The following is a 17898-nucleotide window of genomic DNA, read 5'->3' on the forward strand; positions in this document are numbered from 1 at the left end:
ATGGTGGCGTGGTCCCGCAAAGGACTGCGTGGTTCTCCGTGGCACCCGGGACGGCGCTGCTGCGGGAAGTGGAGGAGCCAAGAGAGGGACATGGCATCAGCAGGACGTGCCTTTATTTCAGCGACTCGCGGCCCGCGACGTAGCGAGTCCCCATGCCCCACCCCGCAAGCCCTTGGTCCCGAGGTGCCCGGTGGCCGCGGCCGCTCAGCCATCCCACGCGGGGACGCCGGCGTGGCGTGGCGCCAACGGGCCCGACTCGGATGCCGGCGGCGAGTCGCTGGCCCGTGCCTGGGCGAAGACACGGTTGCGGGCGCCAAAGAAGAGCCCACGGCCGTGGCTCCTGGGGGTGTAGGGCCCACGGTGACGATGGTGGCGGTGGGGTGAGCAAAAGGGGGCCCTGAAGGCCTCCTGGAAACCCCGTCGGAAGTTCTCGTTGAAGTAGCCGTAGATGATGGGGTTGGCGCTGCTGTTAAAAAACGCCAACCAGTGGGCGAAGGGGAAGACGTAGACGGTGACCAGGTGGAGCTGGCCCTCGCTCAGCCGCCCGTAGTCCATCAGCAGCATCAGTGTCCAGAGGGGCAGCCAGGAGAGCGTGAAGAAGAGGGCGACAATGATGAGCATGTTGATGACCTTGGCCTTCCTCCGGGAGACCCTCCTCCCCTCCGGCTCCTCTTGGCCATGGGCAGGCGCTGCTGACTTGAAGAGCTTGAATGCGATGCGGGCATACATGACAACGATGAGGGCGAGGGGGGCCACGTAGATGTGGGAGAAGAGGACGGTGGTGTAGATCCTCCTCATCCCCGTCTCAGGCCAGGCCTCCCAACAGGAGTAGAGGGGGTAGGAGTTGTTGTAGGTGTCCACCATGAAGTGGTGCTCCTCCCTGGTGACGGTCAGGGTGATGGCGGCAGGGCACATGATGATCAGGGCCAGCACCCAGATGATGGCGATGGTCACCAGGGCTTTCCTCAGCGTCAGCTTCTGCCGGAAGGGATGGACGATGCAGCGAAACCTGCGGGAGGGCAGACGGTGGTGGCTTTGGGCATCTGGTGGGATGTCCCTGGGGAAGGAGGGCAGCCAGGACACGGGTGTGGGAAGGGAGGGTAAGGTGGGTTGCTCTTTACATATGGCTTTTGGTGTCAGAGATAGGTTGGGATCTCTCCAGCTTTGGTGTTTTCAGCCCAAGGTGGGGAAAGACACCTTGCTGGGATGCCTCATGGACAGCTTTGTGATTCTCCTGGAGAGCTGGGACACGCTCCTGACATCCCCAGTTGCTTTCCCATGATGGAAACTGCACGGGACACCAGAACACCCTGGGGGTGGGTTCGTCCCCATGTCCCTGCATGCCCACGCCAGCGTACCTCTCCACGGCGATGGCCACCAGTGTGAAAATGGAGGCGGAGACAGACATGCCCTGCACCAGGCCGCTCATTTTGCACATGGTGTTGTCAAAGGGCCAACCTGCAAGGGGATACGGCAGAGGTTGTAGGTGTCTTTAGCTCAGCCAGGTCCATCAGCAACTCCCTCTAGATGTCCCCATCCACCATGTCATTGCTGGGGGATGCTAAATCCTGCTCCTAAGGGGGGGCTGCATTTTTGGCTCATATAGAGATGGCCTTACAGATCCAAGCAGTACAGATGCTTGGAGAAAAATTGTTTAAAAAGATGCATATTACACTTCTTAGAAACCCAAGGAGCCCAGTGGTTGCCATTTCTCCTACCCTTGCGCAGGGCTTGAGCTGTTATCATGGGGACTGACCTTGGGATCCTCAATCGGAGCTTTCATCTTGTTTCTTGACCCCAATGCTAAGGTGTTGGTGATAAATAAATCACACCCTGTAATAAATACAGACTCTGCCCCATGCCCTGGCTACTGCTGTGCTAAAATTCACCAACTGTGCCAATGTTGCCTTTTATCTTTGGAAAGGTCAACAGGCAGAGCTGAGCCAGCACAGGAAAAGATTGATGAAAGAAGAGGAGGGTTTTTTTCAGTGCTGCTTGATGGAGGATGGCTGAAGTTTAAATATGTAAATGCAGCATTAAGGTCATACTTATTTTGCCAAAAATGTCCAAAACCTCAAAAAAAGAGGATATTTCCCCCCTAAAATAGTAGCTTTAAATTAAATTATACGTTTCATCAGATGTTGAGTGGCCACCAACTGCCCCTCCTCATCCTCAACAAAAAATCACCCACAGGGTGGCCTTGTGTTTGGGGGGCAGAAGGTGGGTGATGGTCCCCACGATTTTCTCACCCCCCCTTGCATCTTGCCCTTCCACTGCCCCGCTCACCCGTGATGAGGTTGTCCACCAAGGTGGTGGGCATGCAGAAGATGCCCACCAGCAGGTCACTGATGGCCAAGTTGAGGATGAACATGTTGGTGACCGTCCGCATCTGGCGGTTCTTCACCACGATGAAGCACACCAGCATGTTGCCGATCATGCACATGAGGAAGATGAAGGTGTAGGCCAGGATGAACATGGCGGCCACGGGGGAGGAGTGCTGGTAGTACGCCGAGAAGGTGTAGTTCTCCCTCAGGAGGTGGCTCTCGTTTGCGGTGGAGTTGGGCCAAGTGCTGTTGGAAGGGCCTGGGGAAGGGAAGGCAGGAAAATGAAGCTGGAAGAGGATAAAGCGATTATTCCCTTAATTTCTTAATGCCCCCAGAGGTGGGTTTTCATATTTATACCAGCACCCAGCCTGGCTCAACTTGTCCTGCTGGGATCATCTCAGTGCCCCAACAAGTATCCTCCTCCTTGGGTTATCCAGCCCAAGGTATTGCAGCACCTCAGCTGAATTATTATTTGATATCATTATTATTTTATATCTTTATTTTAATGAGGAATTAAAGCAGCCCAGAAGACGTGCTGTTCTGATGAGATTTTTTTTTTTAGGTGTGATGCAAGGAAGAGAAATCCACGTCCCAACACTGCAACACTCCGGCTGTGCAGGAGCTGTATCCGTGCGGTCCCCAGCACGGCCGTCCTGGGAGCATCCCTGCTGCCGAGTGTCTGCTGCTGCTTCTCCTTGCGCTCGAGGTTTGCAATTTGACATCCTCTAAAATCTTCTCCCCGGCAAAGCCACAGTACCTGAGGGAGGTGGGCTGAAACAAAGGAGACCCTACCCTCCCCTTACATACAAAGTGATATTTATACATAATTATGATCATTATCTGGGATCCTGAGAGCTTCTGATGGAGGAGGGGATGGCATTTTGTCGCTACAGATTTAGCAGGGGGAGCAAGGCTGTGCAGCATCCACCCTTGGGTATCCCCAGCTTTACGCAGGCAGGGACGCGGGAGGATGCCGAGTGCAGGCAGGAGCTGCCTGCAGCGGTGATGGGACTTCCTCCGGGCAAACCCAGGCTGCAATTTTAAGGCAAGGAAAGGCATATTTTTGCTTTAAGGCTCAGCCTAACTGCCTGCAGGTCAGCCCTGCTCTGAGAAAACACTGCAAAGCTGCTGCATGGTGGGCGGCCGTGTCATCCCCCCTCCCCGTGCCGGTGCTCAGCTTGCCAGCCAAGATGCTTTTCCCAGCCGCCGGGACCGCCGGTTTCCCCGAGGCGCTGGCATGCAGGGAGGCCCTGCCCAGCAGGATTCGGCCAGCACATTTCCAGCGGGGCTTCAGAAAGGCGCCAGGGAGGTTTGCAGCACTGGCATGGGAGAAGGAACCTCTCAGAGAGGCAGGGAAGCATCAGGGCTGCTGGGGCAAGATGCTCCGGCCAGTTGGCATCAGGTGCACCCACATGAGCCAGCTTCGTTAGCAGAAGCGAAGCAAAGACTGTAATGAGATTGCTCGAAACCTGCGATATTAAGCCTGAAACTTTGCTGGACTTATCTCTTTGGGCTGCAGTGTCTTGCAGCGTTAGTGGGAGGGGGGTATCCTGTGGATGAAGAATCACAGGCGGTTTTCAAAAGCGAGGTGGAAGATGAGGAAAGGAAAACAAGGGACTGCTGAATGCGCGGGTCGGTGCTGGCTGGATGGAGGTGTCCTCCGTTTGGCGCTGATATCTCGGATGCGGTGACAAGGGGACGGCGGGGGGACCGGCTGGGGGGGGGGCAATGGGCCACCCGCCTCCCTGCCTGGCCGTGGGAAACCACTGCAGGGAAAGGCTGGGCTGATGGAAGAGAGGTCCGGGCGGGGGGCTGGACACCTTTTTTGGGGATAAAATAAAATAAATCGGGTCTCGGTACTCACCTCCGCCGACCCGGCCCGGCTCCGGGGGGTGCATCGCTGGCATGCGGGCGGGCGTGGGGGGGCTGCCGCCGGGGGAGGGCGAGTTTGTCCCCGTCCCTCCTCTGGTCCCCTCCCCGCCCCGGGCTGAGCCCCGGTGCCGGTACCGCGCTGTCGGTGCCGCCGCGCCGGTTGCGGCAGCTCACCGGCTGCGGCGGAGGGGGGGCGGAGGGGGGGACAGCCTCCCATCGCCATGGATACCGGGGTACCCGCACGCACCCCCTCCCACGCCTGAGGCAGCGCGGGGGGCGGGGAGCAGCCCACGGGAAGCAAGGAGAGAGCCGGAGCCGGTTTGCTCCCTGGGGAGGGTCGGGCTCTGTGCCCCCCTCGCCACCCCCAAGGTCCCCACGCTGACGGACTCGGTGCCTGTCTCTCCTCCAGCTGATGGCCGGTGTCCCCAGCAGCACTTCTGCCCGTCCCGAGATGGGAAACACGCTGGGAGTCCCGACACGAGTGGGGAGGACCCTCATCCTCCATCCCGTGTAAATCACGCGCACTGAGGGGGGGAAAAGCAGCACGGTCCTTAGGGATGCTGGTCCTGGCCCAAAAGCTCGACTCCAGCTCCTTCATCATTACCAACATCAACTAACCCCTTCTTATCATCATCTTTTACCAAAGTTGGGTTTGGGCAGGTCTGGAAGTCAAATATTTCCATCCTGGCACTGGGAAGTGTCTGTCCCTTAAAAACACGAAGGAGCAAACAGAGGAGATGTTTAAACGAGGCATTTTGAGATAACACCTGCGGTTTAACCCAGGAGTTTTTTTGCAGGCAGCCAGCTGCCAAGGGACACCAGCATGCCTAGCAGTGGCCTCCTCCCACCAAGGAGCCACCCTCTCCGGGCTGTATCCTGAGCCCCACAGCCCATTTCTTCCAGGGAGAAAAAGCAGCACGTCTTGAAGACCCACAGCACCCAGGAGGTGGGTGCACGCTTCTGGGGCGAGCAGCATGTAGGGACCCACTGACACTGGGTTGCTTTGATTTCCACGGTGACAAACCAGGGGGGGGGGGGGGGGGGGGAGATTTCCTTGGAAAAAAATTCCCTGGGAAAATGCAAAGAAATACTGCTAAGGTCTGGGCAGAATCCTGCTGCTGGCATCAGCCTGAGCTGCAGTGAGCAGCCATGAGGATCTGCAAAGGGGCTTCTTTAAGGAGAAGACAACTGATAACTCATAAATTTAGCAAATGCAAAAAAACCCCTCACACGGAACAGGAAAACATTTAATCAGGCATGTGGCACACTGCCATATCAGCAATTCAAGGGGGAACCCTTACAGCTGCAGGGATGTCCCCCACAGTCCCAGCCCTGGACCAGCGCAGCAGGTGCTCCCCATCACTGGCCAGGCAGCATGGATGCAGCCAAACATCCAACTCCCCCAGTTTTACCCAAACCTTGCACCACGTGCATCCTGGCTTCGCTTCCTCCCCAAGCGCTTGGCAAAACACAAAGCGGGAGATTCTCCAGCTCAGGACCTGGCAGAGCCATCCCTTCGCAGAAGAGCCCTGCTGCTTGCTTTTTATTAAGGAAAAAAAAGAGGGACTGGCTGCCTCACTGGTTTTGGGACAGAAACAGCAGCATAGCAGGGACTGACCTAAGCCAAACCACTCTCACAGGCAGTCACCCCTCAGGAGAGCTCGCCCGGGCACCCCGAGACCCTCTCAGGCTTTGGGGATGGGCTCCTCTGGTGACAGCAGCAGGTCGAAGGGGACAAGGGGCCGGACGAGCAGCCGCGCCTCGGGGCCGACGGGGTTTGCCCTCAGGTTGAGGCTCTGCAGCGATGCCATGGAGGCCAGCTTCTCCACCGGCACCTCTGCAAAAGAGAGCACCGAGGTGAGCATCCATCCCGGCGCCAGGGAATTTGGCACGGCAGAGAGGGGCAAAAGCCACGGCGAGGTGGGCAACCCAGACCAAACCCCGCTCCCGCTGGTCTCCAGGTTTTTATCAAACCAAAGACATCATCAAATAATATTACATCATATGACTATTCAAATGTCTCGGTAAGGTGTGAACACCATGGTATTAAATGTGGACACTGCCCTCCAGTTCTCCCAGTCCTAAAGGAACCCTGCTGGGGTGCTAAACTGGTGCTTAGAGACTTACTGCCTTATTTTATTCCCAGTGTTGCAATGCCCAGGAGCCCTCACCAGGCTAAGAGAGAGCATGTGCTCTTTGCCTTTGTTGGACAAGCTGCAAAATGGCTCTCAGCCATCACCAGCCACGTTCCTATTTTGCAATTTCCATGAACTTGGGTGTTTTCCTTTAGAAAGGAAACCCTTTTTACATTAAAACAGGGTGCAGGTCCTGTGAATAATTCTGATGTAAATCCACTGAGAGCAATGCGATTGATACAAAAACCTAACCTCCGAGATCATTAAAAGATGATAGATTTAGCTTTTTGTTACAAATCACAATATTTTGGGCTTGAAAAGCCCACCTGCCTGGGTTTACCAAGAATAATTTCTTTTTAATTTGACCACCAAAATGACAAGAGCCTTTTATATCCCCAGCTCTGATTTCTTCTGCCAATACTTGGCGCAGAATTGCAGTGCTGTAATTACGGCTAGGCTGGTGATTATGCAGTTTTTAAATGATGAAACTTATTTTATGCTGGAAAAAGACTCAAACACCTTGATGGCTTTTTTTAATTTCTCCTCCAGAAAGCAGCGCTATATTCTGTAATACACATATTTCTTAGGAGCCCATCTCTCTCATTGGGCTGAGCTTCCCATGGATTTTTTTAATATCTCTTTACAGTGGATTTGTTCACCTGTATCATTTTTTATTTTTTTCCCCCGTTGATGCATAATTTTTTTTTTTTTTATGATCTTCCTGTTTAATGATCTTCTAAGGCTATGCAGAGTGATAAAACCCCACTTTGCTTAAATTTAGGGAGCTAAGGAAAGTATTTTAGGGAGGAAGCCTCACCTGGTCTGGGAGCAGCCCAGCTCTGCAGCTCAATTCAAGGTAAGGAGCAGTGACTCACCCCTGGCATGAAGCGACAGGCAGGGCACGCAGTGCCTCCTATAGCTATACAGCTGTGGGCTGTGCCGTGGGAGTCACAAACTCCTCTATAAGCAACCTGAACCATCACTTGCTAGCTCCCTGATGAATCAGGCACTCACGTTTGAGCCTGAATTATTCATGCTGCCTTCACCAGTTAAGCAAAAAAAAAAGGGGCGGGGGGGGGAAAGGCTTTTCAATAATTAAAGCAAACAGTCATTTTCTCAGATCAGAATATGATTATAAATGAGTGAAAAACCTAGCTCCTTCAGATGAAAGGGCTGCTGAGGCATTGGGAGACATCCGAGGAGGTGGCTATGAAAAGGCTGCCAAGGCATCTGAGGAACTGGATAATGAACACTAACAGCCCCGAAGGTCCCCTGGCCATGTACGGCTGCAAATTAAAGGGGGAAGGACCCTGCTCAGCTCAGCAGAGTCGCTTCCCAGTTACCTTTCAGCATTACCCGCGTCCTTTGGTGGCCACCAGTTCCTGCTAGCCTCCTCCAAACCTGCTGATGGAAACCTGCTCGCTGGCTCTTCTACAGCTATTAACAAAAACGCATTTTCCATGCCATTATCCCAAATTAACAGTGGCTTTCTTGGATGCTCAGGAGGAGAAAATCAGCCACAGTTGCTCCCAGCAGAAACCTGCCCAGCCTTAGCAGTAGTCTCCAGCATCCCCCTTGCTGTTTCAACATCTTCTGCATTAAACCATTAATCAAGGAATAAGGAAAGAGAAACTAAAGCTTCAGGCACCAAAAATCCCCCTAGATTTAGGAGCTGAAAATACTAACTGGATATAACTAATTAGCAGGGAAAGAGTTAAAAGCACTGACATTAATATATACATAATTAAGCTCCAGGGTTGAGCTGATTGAGATGAAAAGGGCAGTTTGTGACTCTAAATGTCTCCTTCCACAGAGCCCACAGACTCCAAGCAGGTGTTAATTAACCTCCTTTTACTCCTGTTTCCCTTTAGCTGGAAAACATTACCTCCCATCTCCAGTTCAGTATGTCTTAGTAGGTGACTCAGCCCTCTTTCAGGAGATGCTTTCAAATCTGGTTTGCTGCCCTGGTATCAGTTCCTTCAGCATCTCGGAGAGGGCAGAGGAAAACAGGCAGGAGCAGGAATAGCACATGGCTACAGCAGCACCAAAAATCAGGTGATCTGTAACCTTCACACTGATGGAAAAGGCCCAGTCCTTACCCAAACTCCATCTCCCCTCCATGGTCTGTAAAGTATCTTTTTCTCACCTACCAGTTTTTTATCTGGAGCAGGGTCCTCAACGCGTTATTGGATTAAGTGGGGCAACCTGCATCCCAAATTATAAAAGGCAGCAAAATGCACTCTTTGCACTATTGGGGTAGTGCTTTATGCTGAGCTGCTTAGAGGTGTGTAGGCACTGCTGCTGGGAAACAGCACCTGGATGAACTTTCAGATCCCTCAAGAGCTCTTCCAAGGATGTTTCAGCTGCTCCTCATGAGACCCAGCTGCTAAAACAGGGTCCTCAGCCAGCTGCAGTGGGTGAGTTGAGTATGCATGCAGAGGGGGAAAGAGAAGATGCCATCTCCTACAGCCCTGTCTAAGATCTCCTGGCATGAAATGAGTGTGAAGGGCTCAAATCCTACTTGGCTGTTAAGGAAAAAATAAATTTTTGCCATTTAAATTCAAGCTGATGGACTCTTCTTAACTCTCCTTCCACTGCTTTGCCAGGCTAGTGTGGGAGGAAAAGGTGCACATATAAATAAAAGCTCATAGATAATATATAAAACTGTATTAGCATATAGAAATGCATATATATAAAAATGCAAACTTACATGCAGATGAGCCTGGGAGGCATTTGGGAAGGGCTGGCAGGAGCAATGTGATTGCCCAGAGTTTTGTTTCCTTGGAAAAATGGGCTGCAGCACCCCTGGCTTTCTAATCTACCTCTTCCCTTTCCAGAAAATGTGTAAAATAAGATAATCTTACCTATTTCTGCAGCATACAGCATTGTGCTCATTACTAAGATATGTTACTAAAACATTTTAGCTTGAAATTCTTAATTTATGCTCTGTCATTATTTTTCCAGAGTCTGACAGCAGCAGCTAAGGAGAGCCTGGGATGTGACCAAGCCTAGGAGTTGGGTTTTCTAGCTGCGCTCTCCCCTAGGATTAATCCAGCTGGGTACTGCCCTTGATCCATCCTTTCTTCCCTTCATTTAATCAGGGGGAAAAAAGCAACAAAAAGCTGTACTCCCTTCTTGCAACATCCTGCTTGCACAAAATGAGTGGGAAATACGCTGTTTGGAGACCAGGTCTGATTGAAGTTGGCCAATTAAGCTCAAAAAGTGATGGAGGGAACTAAGAGTGAGACAGCTCGCTCTGGGAGGTGGGAGGGGAAAAAAAAGGAGTGAGGAAAAATCACATCTTTTGCTGACTTTCTTGGAAGCGGTATTTAATGTGTTGTGTTTCTACAGGCACGGCCAGGGAGCAGCTGATGCTGTTAATAAAACTCGTGTTGCAGGGAGCAGCTTTCCCAGCAGCAGCTGAAGCCATCCCAGATAAAACAGTAAAATTGAGCAGACTCAATATTTGCCTCCCTGGGGATATGTGCGGGCTGTGGGATGCTCTAGCCTGCACTTTTTGAAAGCTTGCTCCTAAATAAATCCTCTTTTATCTACGTGCAACAGCTGCCCCTTTTGCCCAGCTTTTTGGGACTCCAAAGATTTCAGCTTTGTGTATGAAAGATTTTCCTCCTGCTGCAGGGTTGAGGGATGAGTGGCTCTTACCATTCCTTTAATTTCACTTTTTTAGGGGTTTTGTAGTGTCATGGCTCCTATTTGCTCTGGGAAATGTTCAGGTGGGCTTGTGCCCTTACTTTGCCTGGCAGTAAACATCCCAGCCCAGCATCCTTAGGGCTGAGTTCTGCACTCAGGCCTAGTTTTTTTATTAAATCTGGTGATTTTGAGTCGCAGCTGGAGCTGCCTTTGAGAGCCATATCCCAGTGTGGTAAATAGGGAGGCTTGAATGGGGCTTGATTCCCCCTACACCTGAAACAGCTTCACCCCAGGAGGCAGCACAAGCTGGTGGCTAACAAGGCTCTGTCTATTTAGCATCTCCCCTGCATTTCCCTGCCAAATTAATTCTCTTTTTGCTGGATCACTAAACCATCCCTTGGCCTGGTTGCATCCGCAGGGGATGATGGACCACGAGCAAAACTTGGAGCCAGCATCTCTCCCTGCCCAGGGATGTGGATCGGCATCACCGCTGGGAAGTGCAATTGCCCTGGGGTGTTGCTCATCCTCCCCTCCAGCAGAAAAAGGTCCTTCTCACCTGTGATCTCGTTCTCTTCCAGGTCGATGGTCTCCAGGGCAGCAACAGCAGCCAGGGCCTCAGGGAAACGCCGAAACCTGTTTCTGGAGAGGTTGATGGTGCGGAGGTGCAGCAGGGAGGTGACCTCCTCGGGCAGGCGGTGCAGGTAGTTGCCTGCCAGGTTGAGCTCTGTGGTTTGGGGGAGAGAGGTGGTGGGATGGGGAGAAGATGGGAAAATTATTAGTGCGTAGCTTAACTTACAGCCTCTGCCCCCCATGGACTGCCAGGTCCAGCCAGGGGTTTTCAACTCCAAAAATGGGATTTTTTTTTTCTCATCTCCATGGTTTGTACTTTTGCCTGCTGTGAATACTGCTTTTAGGAGCAATATATTTCTTTGCTTCCACAGGCTTTCCTAATGAAATCTGTGCAGCATTTTGCGAGCAGGGGCTGTAGAAATAAACAATAATTCTTAGTGAAGTTGGTGCTGTTCCCCCCGCAATGAACATTTGTCATGGCTTAAGGCTAGTTTTCTGTCTTCACGTGCCTGAACCCCTTCTGACGTATAAACAGAGTGGTGGAAGAAATTTTATTATATGTGAAAAAACTATCTATTCTACAGAGTTTAACCCTCTGATGCTCCACTCCCCAAATGAGCTCCCGTGGGGACAGGAACAGCACTCCTACATAAAAGTCTGTAGAAACAGGAACCCAAATGCTGCTGTCCCAGTGCCCTTCTCCAGTGACACAGGGCTTTCTGCTCTATAAATACTCACGCGAGCTGCCCTGCCCCTGCTAATACCTGGTATTTATAGGTACTGCCTTGTTGCGGCTGGTGCAAGGCTGTCCCCAGCCCTGGGGCATTACTCCCCTGCAACAGTCCTGCTGAGGCCTGGCATGTTCATCACATTTGTTCACTAGTGGAGCAAAGCCCTTGATGTGAAACAAGTCTTTTATTCCCCCTCAGGGCTCACCGTGCTGTCTAAAAAATGAAAATTGATTTCCTTTGCTCAGTGTGGGTTTTTTCTCCAGTTTAGGGGAGTTTTCACGGATGATGCTCCAGTACAATAGGGGAAGCCTCCCCAGACACCCACCACGGCAGCACTTGTGCAGTACATCCTATGAGCAAAATACTTGCTTTTAAAAGGTGCCAGAGGCCCAGGTGCTGCTGCAGGCAGACAAAGCCCCAGTGCAGTCCCCAGCATTCGGAACCGTGGCACTGGATGCCCTGGATGCTTGCACGACCACGTTTTAGCAGATCAGGTTCTGTCTGCCTTCACGGGGCTCCACAGGGACATGTCCCCATGGCATCGGCCATGCACTGACGACTGTCCCCATCTCCTGCAGTGAGTTGAGAGTGAGCAACTATCACTGTCTCATGATGGGGGCTAATTAGCCAGCAGCAAGCCAGCATGCCTTCTGCAGCCTGAAATGCCCCATGTCTGCCATGCACCATTATGCCCAGGCTGCCTTTTCTGTCCTCTTTCATCCCCAGCTCTATCCTTGGTGGGAGCTGGAGGTTGATGAGTGACCCGACAACAGCCTGGCCACTACTGGAAGGTGGCAGGACATGAGGTGGGGGGGGTGGGTGAGAGTAAAAACCAGTGCTGCCTTCCTGCAAGGGCTGGAAAGGGTAAAGAAAAATGGATTTTTGGGGGTCTGAATTAGTGCTTGGAATGAGGCGCAAGTGCAGAGGAGCAAAAACCATGGTGCAGGAAACTCTCTAGTGCTGTGCCCCCTCTTCAGCAACCTGGGGACTCTTCGCTGGGTCCAGGGGTTTGGAAGCGGCCATTGCGAAGCAGTGGGGCTGTCCCTTACCTCTCAGCTGGCTGAAGGTGGTGATGAATCGGCCAGTGAGGGACTTCAGCTCATTGTTTGCCAGGGAGATGCGGTGGATCCCCTCGGTGACGCTCCTCATGGCTTTGTAGATGCCGACGGGGAAGGTCATCAGCTTGCAGTTGGCCAGATCTGCCCCCCGCCCCGGAGAGACACAGACATCTTAAATGCACCCCAGCTGGGATGGAGCAATGCTTTTCATCTCATTTTCCACCCCTTAATGACTGATTTGCCATTCTGGGTGCTGCCACCCATGGATGCTATCATGTCCCTTGCCATACTCCTCTCCATCACAGCCACCTCTGCAAGTACCTATAGTTTGTTCCATCAGCAATGCTAAGGCTGTTCTGTCTCATTCAACCCTAAATCACATTGCAAATATTTTCATGCTGCAATGTCCTTCTGCAAACCCCCCAGCCAGCCTGTCTGTGTCTAATAACATCAGTAATCCTCCTTCCCTATAGCCCTAAACCCCTAGGGGAGGTCGAGCACCACAGGGACGCTTCCCCCACTGCTGGTGGAGAAGGAGCAGGGCTTCCCCTGGGCATGTTCCAGGCTGGATTTCTCATGGTGATGCGTGCTTGCCCCATGGCAAGCAGCGAGGAGGGGAAAAGGATTTGACTGTGCTTCTCTCCTGTTGGCGTTTTTGTTCTGCTCTAAGTTGTTTCTGTTTCCCCTCCTGGGACATGCCAGGGAATGGAAACCCTGTGTGCTGGCCCTGTGATGCTCAGGCTGGGCTCTGCTGCCTGCCCCCTCCCTGAAGCCACGGTGGGGGCTGCACAAGCTCGGTCCTCCCCTGCTTATCATCTCACTCAGGAGGATGTCGAGAGGCTGAGTGATGAAGCTCTGACTCTCAGCGTACGCTCGTTTATACCCCAGGGCCGGGAATCCAGCATGAATAAAAATGAGTGGCTTTCATCTCTCTCCTTTGATAAACTGCGTGTGGGTGTCGGATATTAGCTAGAAACGGAGACATTACAGAAAAACACAAATCTCACAAGGTGATGTGGGGAGGGGTCTGGCTTCCACCACTGATTGCAAGGAAAGCCTTTATCCCTGGGGCATGTCCTATGTGCTGTTACTGAGAACCTGCTCAAACTTTGGTGGGGCTGGGAGCCCTTTGGGGGAGCCTTTCCCTTCCCCAGGCCCGTGGGAGCCTTGGGTGCAGCACCCAGAGGGGGGGCCAACAGCTTTTTTTAGACCGTGGCAGCAAAAAATAGAGCCCTGCTCCCAGATACCTGATCCTTCTCTGGGCCCCAAGCGGGAGCCGAGCCGGAGTACTGGGCTTACCGAGGGAATCCGTTTTGTTCTCCACCGTGTCGTTCACCTTCCTGGCCACGCGGGCCACCGCCTCGCCCATCCTCTTGTGCATGTGGGCACCCGGTCCCGCCGGGGGCACGCTTCGGCTGGGGGGATCCACGGCTGGAGGGAGAAACCAGCTGCTCCGGCCTGTCGGGAGAGGGATGTTAAAAATAACTGGTGGGATCAGCGCTCCCAGAGGAGGGAGGGAGGGAGGCTGTGCTGGGGCTGGTGGAGCCCTCAGCGTATGAATTTCCCAACTGTCCAGGATGGTGGTTTGGGCTATGGGGATGGGTCCCCTTTCCTGCTTTGGGATAAAGGGATGCATCCCCTTTTCTTGGTGATTTGGGGCTGGCGTGGCCCTCAGGGCACAGCATTCCCAAGCTTCCAGGTTGGTGCTTTGGGATATGGGGATGCTGTTCCCTTTGCTGGTGATCTGGGGATGGTGCAGCCGTTGGGGTGTGGGATTCCCAACTTTTTGGGTTGGTATGTTTGGCGTATCTTTTCCTGGGGACTTTGATCAGCTCATCCCCTTTCCCGCTGACTTTGATCAGCGCGGCTCAGCCAAAACGTTTGGGCGAAAGGAGCCTTGGGCGCGACGCCCCGCCTTGCGCGGGTGGTTCCCCCCCCAACTCCCCCAAACCGCTCTTCCCACGCCGGGAGTCGAACCCGGGCCGCCTGGGTGAAAGCCAGGAATCCTCACCGCTAGACCACGTGGGAGGGCGCGGGCAGCGCCGCCCGCCCCCGCGCCTGCCCCCTGCCGGCGGCGGCCGGACACGGCGGGGGGGGGCGATGGGGCGGCGGGAGGCGGCGGGGCCGGGCGCTGGGAGGCGGGGGGGGGGGGGGGGGGGGGGGGCGGCGCCCGCTCCGCGCCGCCTCCGCGGGGACAATAGCGCGGGGCCATGTCGTCCGCCGGCGGCCGCCAGCCCAGCCAGAGCCGGGCCATCCCCACCCGCACCGTGGCCCTCAGCGACGCGGCGCAGCTCCCCCCGGACTACTGCACCACCCCCGGCGGCACCCTGTTCTCCACCACCCCGGGAGGTAAGCGCCGGGCCGGCCGGGGCCTGCGGGGCGGCGGCCGCGGGGCCGCGCCGGGGGAGCGCTCCCGCCGCCCGCCTCTCGGAACGCCGCCGATCGCGCCTCTATCGCGCCCCTCCGTCGGCGATAGGCAGCGCCCGCCGCCGGTTGTCCTTCAGGCAGGCGCTTTTGGCGGGGGAGGTTGTTTTTCCGGGGCGCGCCGAGGGTCCCGACGGCGGCGGGACGCGGTGGCCGGCTCGACGCCCCGCCAGGTGTCGGTGGCTCTGCCCCGTCCCGCCCTGACACCCCGCGGTCGGAGCATCCCCCGACCCCGGCCGGGGGACACACGCGTTTCGGGGTGTCGCACCCGTCGGCACCTCACCCCTGCCACGAGTTTGCCAGGCCTCTGCGCAGGGGCGACGGCGAGTGCCCGGGGGCAGCTGGTACCCAGGTGCCACCGGGGGTGTTTATCCAGCGCCGAATTATCGCCCGCCGTGCCCAGATAAGAGTGGGCAGAGCGGCGGTGTGCACCCCCCGTGCCTATCCTTGGGCTTCGGCGGAGGTCCTTGGCCAGGGCGCCCGTCTCACCCAGAGACTCCTGCAAAAAAAGCGCTGCCGGGCACGATCCCCCCCATCCTCCTCTCGTCCCCCTCCTCCCCCAGGCACCCGGATCATCTACGACCGCAAGTTCCTGCTGGACCGCCGCAACTCCCCCATGGCCCAGACCCCGCCTTGTCACCTCCCCAATATTCCCGGTGTCACCAGCCCCGGCTCGGCAGGCGAGGAGCCCAAAGCGGACACCAACAGCCTGAACCACCAGGAAGGGAAGCCATCCATGGGTAAGAAACCCCCGGGGGTGGGCTGGGGGGATTTGGGGTGGCGGGTGACCCCCCTAACGCTTCTCTCCTTGCCTCTCGCCAGGGGACGACGCTCAGTTCGAGATGGATATCTGAGTGGGAACCACGGAGAGGCAGCAACTCCCCAGACCTGTGCACACCCCAATCGGCTTAGCAGGATCCGTCCCGGCGAGGTGGAGGCGGCAGCGGTCCCCGCCAGCGGCCCCCTCCCCGCGCCCTTCTCCCCCTCTTTCTGGGGAGTGCAACTCTGGCTTCACCCCCTTTGTGGGTGACCGGTCCCAGCATGTGCCGGCTGGAGCATCCCTTCTGGATCCGGCCCTAGTCCTCTTCCTCCTCCACCCGCCGGCAGCCTGATCTCCACCAGGCTCCTTTTTAAAACATCCCTTTGCCTCTTCTGCTGCCTCATGCTCCGCTCCCCCCCTAAAAATCCCAGACCCTCCCGTTACTCCAAACCTCTCATTGCCGGCAGCTTGGCGGTCCGGAGCTGCATCACCCCCTTTGCTCCTTCTCCTGGAAAATTTGGGCAGCCTCTCGGGAGGAGGGGGAAAGTGTCGCTCCTAAAAACCGAGTGCCTGCTTGCACCAGGGAGGGGTTTTTTCAGCTTCCCCGGGACCTGCTGGCATTCGGTGGAGGACAACGTTGGCAGCATGTTCCCTTCGGTGCTCCAGGTGCCCACATCTGTCTCCTACCTGGATTTCTTCTGTCTTGGCCCTTCGACTGGGGGCTGTGTCCCCAACCCTCCAGCCAGGACTCAAAGTGATGTAGCCATATGTTACAAAAACCCCCTTGCTTTTATTTTTTTTGGTACTAAAAAGGGGCACTTTACCAGCAACGCTTCTTTTTTTTGGGCTGGGGACAAGCGCCTCTGGGAAAGTGCTTTCTAGTGCTTTTTTTTTTTTTTCTTTTAAATCTCCCTCCCCCTTTAAAATGTGAATAATACGGGAGCGAAATCCCTCGGTGCCGTTGGATGTCTCAGGAATAGCTGGGCGCCTGGGGGGGCGATGCGGGGGCTGGCCAGTGGGACACCGCAGGGATGTGGTGTTGCGGTGCCGGCGTCGGTGCCATCCTCTGCTTGCTTTTCGCACCGGGGCTTCCCCCAGCTGGGCCGTGCTGCCGTGGATAAAGGGTTTCCGTGTTAAACTCCCTGCCGCCGGCAGCTGTGCCAGCCTGGCACTTCGTGGCCATCCTGCCTGTGCCCGGCATCTTGAAACCCCCCAGAGATGGGATTTATTTTTCCTCCTCTCTCGGTGCGGCTCTCGCCTTGAAGAGCAGTGTTTGGTGAGGGCGTGCGTGGCGGGGGATGCCGCGGCGGTGCCGTGCTGTGCTCCCCAAGTCCGCCAGCCCCCCCCTAATTTTTTTTTTTTTTACTGCCTGTTGGGCCGTCAACAGCTTTGCAACCTTCTCAAGTGCCATTTTATCAGCCCCCCCCACCTGAGTGCCTGCTCCATCCATCCTCCCTCCCTTGCTGGGGTCGCGTCCCCCCACCCCCCCGGGGACCCGGCGCCTGCCGGGGTGGTGGCTCTGCGTGCCGGGGACGGGTACGCCCCACGCCGGCATCCATGCTGCAGGCTTTGTGCACTTTCCGTCCGGTAATTTATTTCTCTAGGTGTGTTTGGCGCGGGTCGGCGCGGCGGCTGGTTGCAAGCTCCCATCTTCCAGCTGCTTTTCTCGTGGCAGGGGAGGGCTGCCACTCGTTTTGGGGGGGAAAAAGCAAGAAAAAAACCCCTTTCCCTTGCATGGGTAGTGCTCAGTGGGATGCGATGTGAACATGTAGCCGGCCGTCGTAGGCGCACGAGTGAGTGAGTGCAAGTAGAAATATGTATATGCGTGTGGGTGGGTGGTGATAAGACACACACAAATATATATATTATATATAAATAAATATATTTTCCTTAAAGCGAAGATCCTAGGAGGTCTGTTAGGTCCTCGATCGAGGGAGTGGCAGGGGGCGAGGACATCCTTTGCGGAGCGGGGACGGCCACTGCGGGTGCAGGGACCCGGCGCCCTCGGCACAGACACTCATTTTGGGAAACCTGCTCTCCAAGCCAAAAAAAAAAAAAGATTAAAATGTCCGAGGACAGCTTACAGACAGGAGCCAGAGGGAAACCACTTTTTTTTCTAAACACCCCCTTTCCCGACCTCCTTTTGTCCCCGTTCCCCATCCCAGCGACTTTCTCCCGGTTCTCTTTTATAACCAGGCTCGGGACTGAAGAGCAGGGAGGGAGTGCCTGGCCTTGCCGGGGCAGCTCCTCTGCTAGTCAGGGTATAGATTTGGGTTTTTTTACCGTCTCTTCAAGCAGGTGTTTGGGAGGAGAAAAGCTCTTGCCAGTGGTTGCTGTTACAGTGAGATCAATAAAGATCTTTGTTCTATTAAA

At 55.0% G+C, this 17898-nt stretch overlaps 3 protein-coding genes and 1 non-coding gene across 4 annotated transcripts; 1 reads left to right on the plus strand and 3 right to left on the minus strand.

Moving 5' to 3' along the window:
* Positions 1–105: 105 nt before the first annotated feature.
* On the minus strand, positions 106–3231 carry NPFFR1 (neuropeptide FF receptor 1). The gene is made up of 3 exons (XM_074875701.1): positions 2287–3231; positions 1359–1458; positions 106–1009 (listed from the first exon to the last, which is right to left on the minus strand). The coding sequence occupies exons 1-3, from the start codon at positions 2474–2476 to the stop codon at positions 205–207; spliced, it is 1095 nt and encodes a 364-aa protein (XP_074731802.1). The 5' UTR covers positions 2477–3231; the 3' UTR covers positions 106–204.
* Positions 3232–5429: 2198 nt separating this feature from the next.
* LRRC20 (leucine rich repeat containing 20) lies at positions 5430–13794 on the minus strand. Its single transcript, XM_074874208.1, has 4 exons — positions 13641–13794; positions 12333–12482; positions 10539–10706; positions 5430–6033 (listed from the first exon to the last, which is right to left on the minus strand). The coding sequence occupies exons 1-4, from the start codon at positions 13720–13722 to the stop codon at positions 5882–5884; spliced, it is 552 nt and encodes a 183-aa protein (XP_074730309.1). The 5' UTR covers positions 13723–13794; the 3' UTR covers positions 5430–5881.
* A 503-nt stretch (positions 13795–14297) lies between these two features.
* Positions 14298–14369, minus strand: TRNAE-UUC (transfer RNA glutamic acid (anticodon UUC)). Its single transcript has one exon. It is a non-coding gene; the product is annotated as a tRNA-Glu (tRNA).
* A 160-nt stretch (positions 14370–14529) lies between these two features.
* On the plus strand, positions 14530–17898 carry EIF4EBP2 (eukaryotic translation initiation factor 4E binding protein 2). The gene is made up of 3 exons (XM_074874209.1): positions 14530–14690; positions 15329–15505; positions 15588–17898. Exons 1-3 carry the CDS (start codon positions 14552–14554, stop codon positions 15617–15619), a joined length of 348 nt encoding a protein of 115 aa, XP_074730310.1. The 5' UTR covers positions 14530–14551; the 3' UTR covers positions 15620–17898.

Source organism: Strix uralensis, chromosome 7 (assembly GCF_047716275.1).
Source record: "Strix uralensis isolate ZFMK-TIS-50842 chromosome 7, bStrUra1, whole genome shotgun sequence".
NCBI classification, from domain to species: domain Eukaryota; kingdom Metazoa; phylum Chordata; class Aves; order Strigiformes; family Strigidae; genus Strix; species Strix uralensis.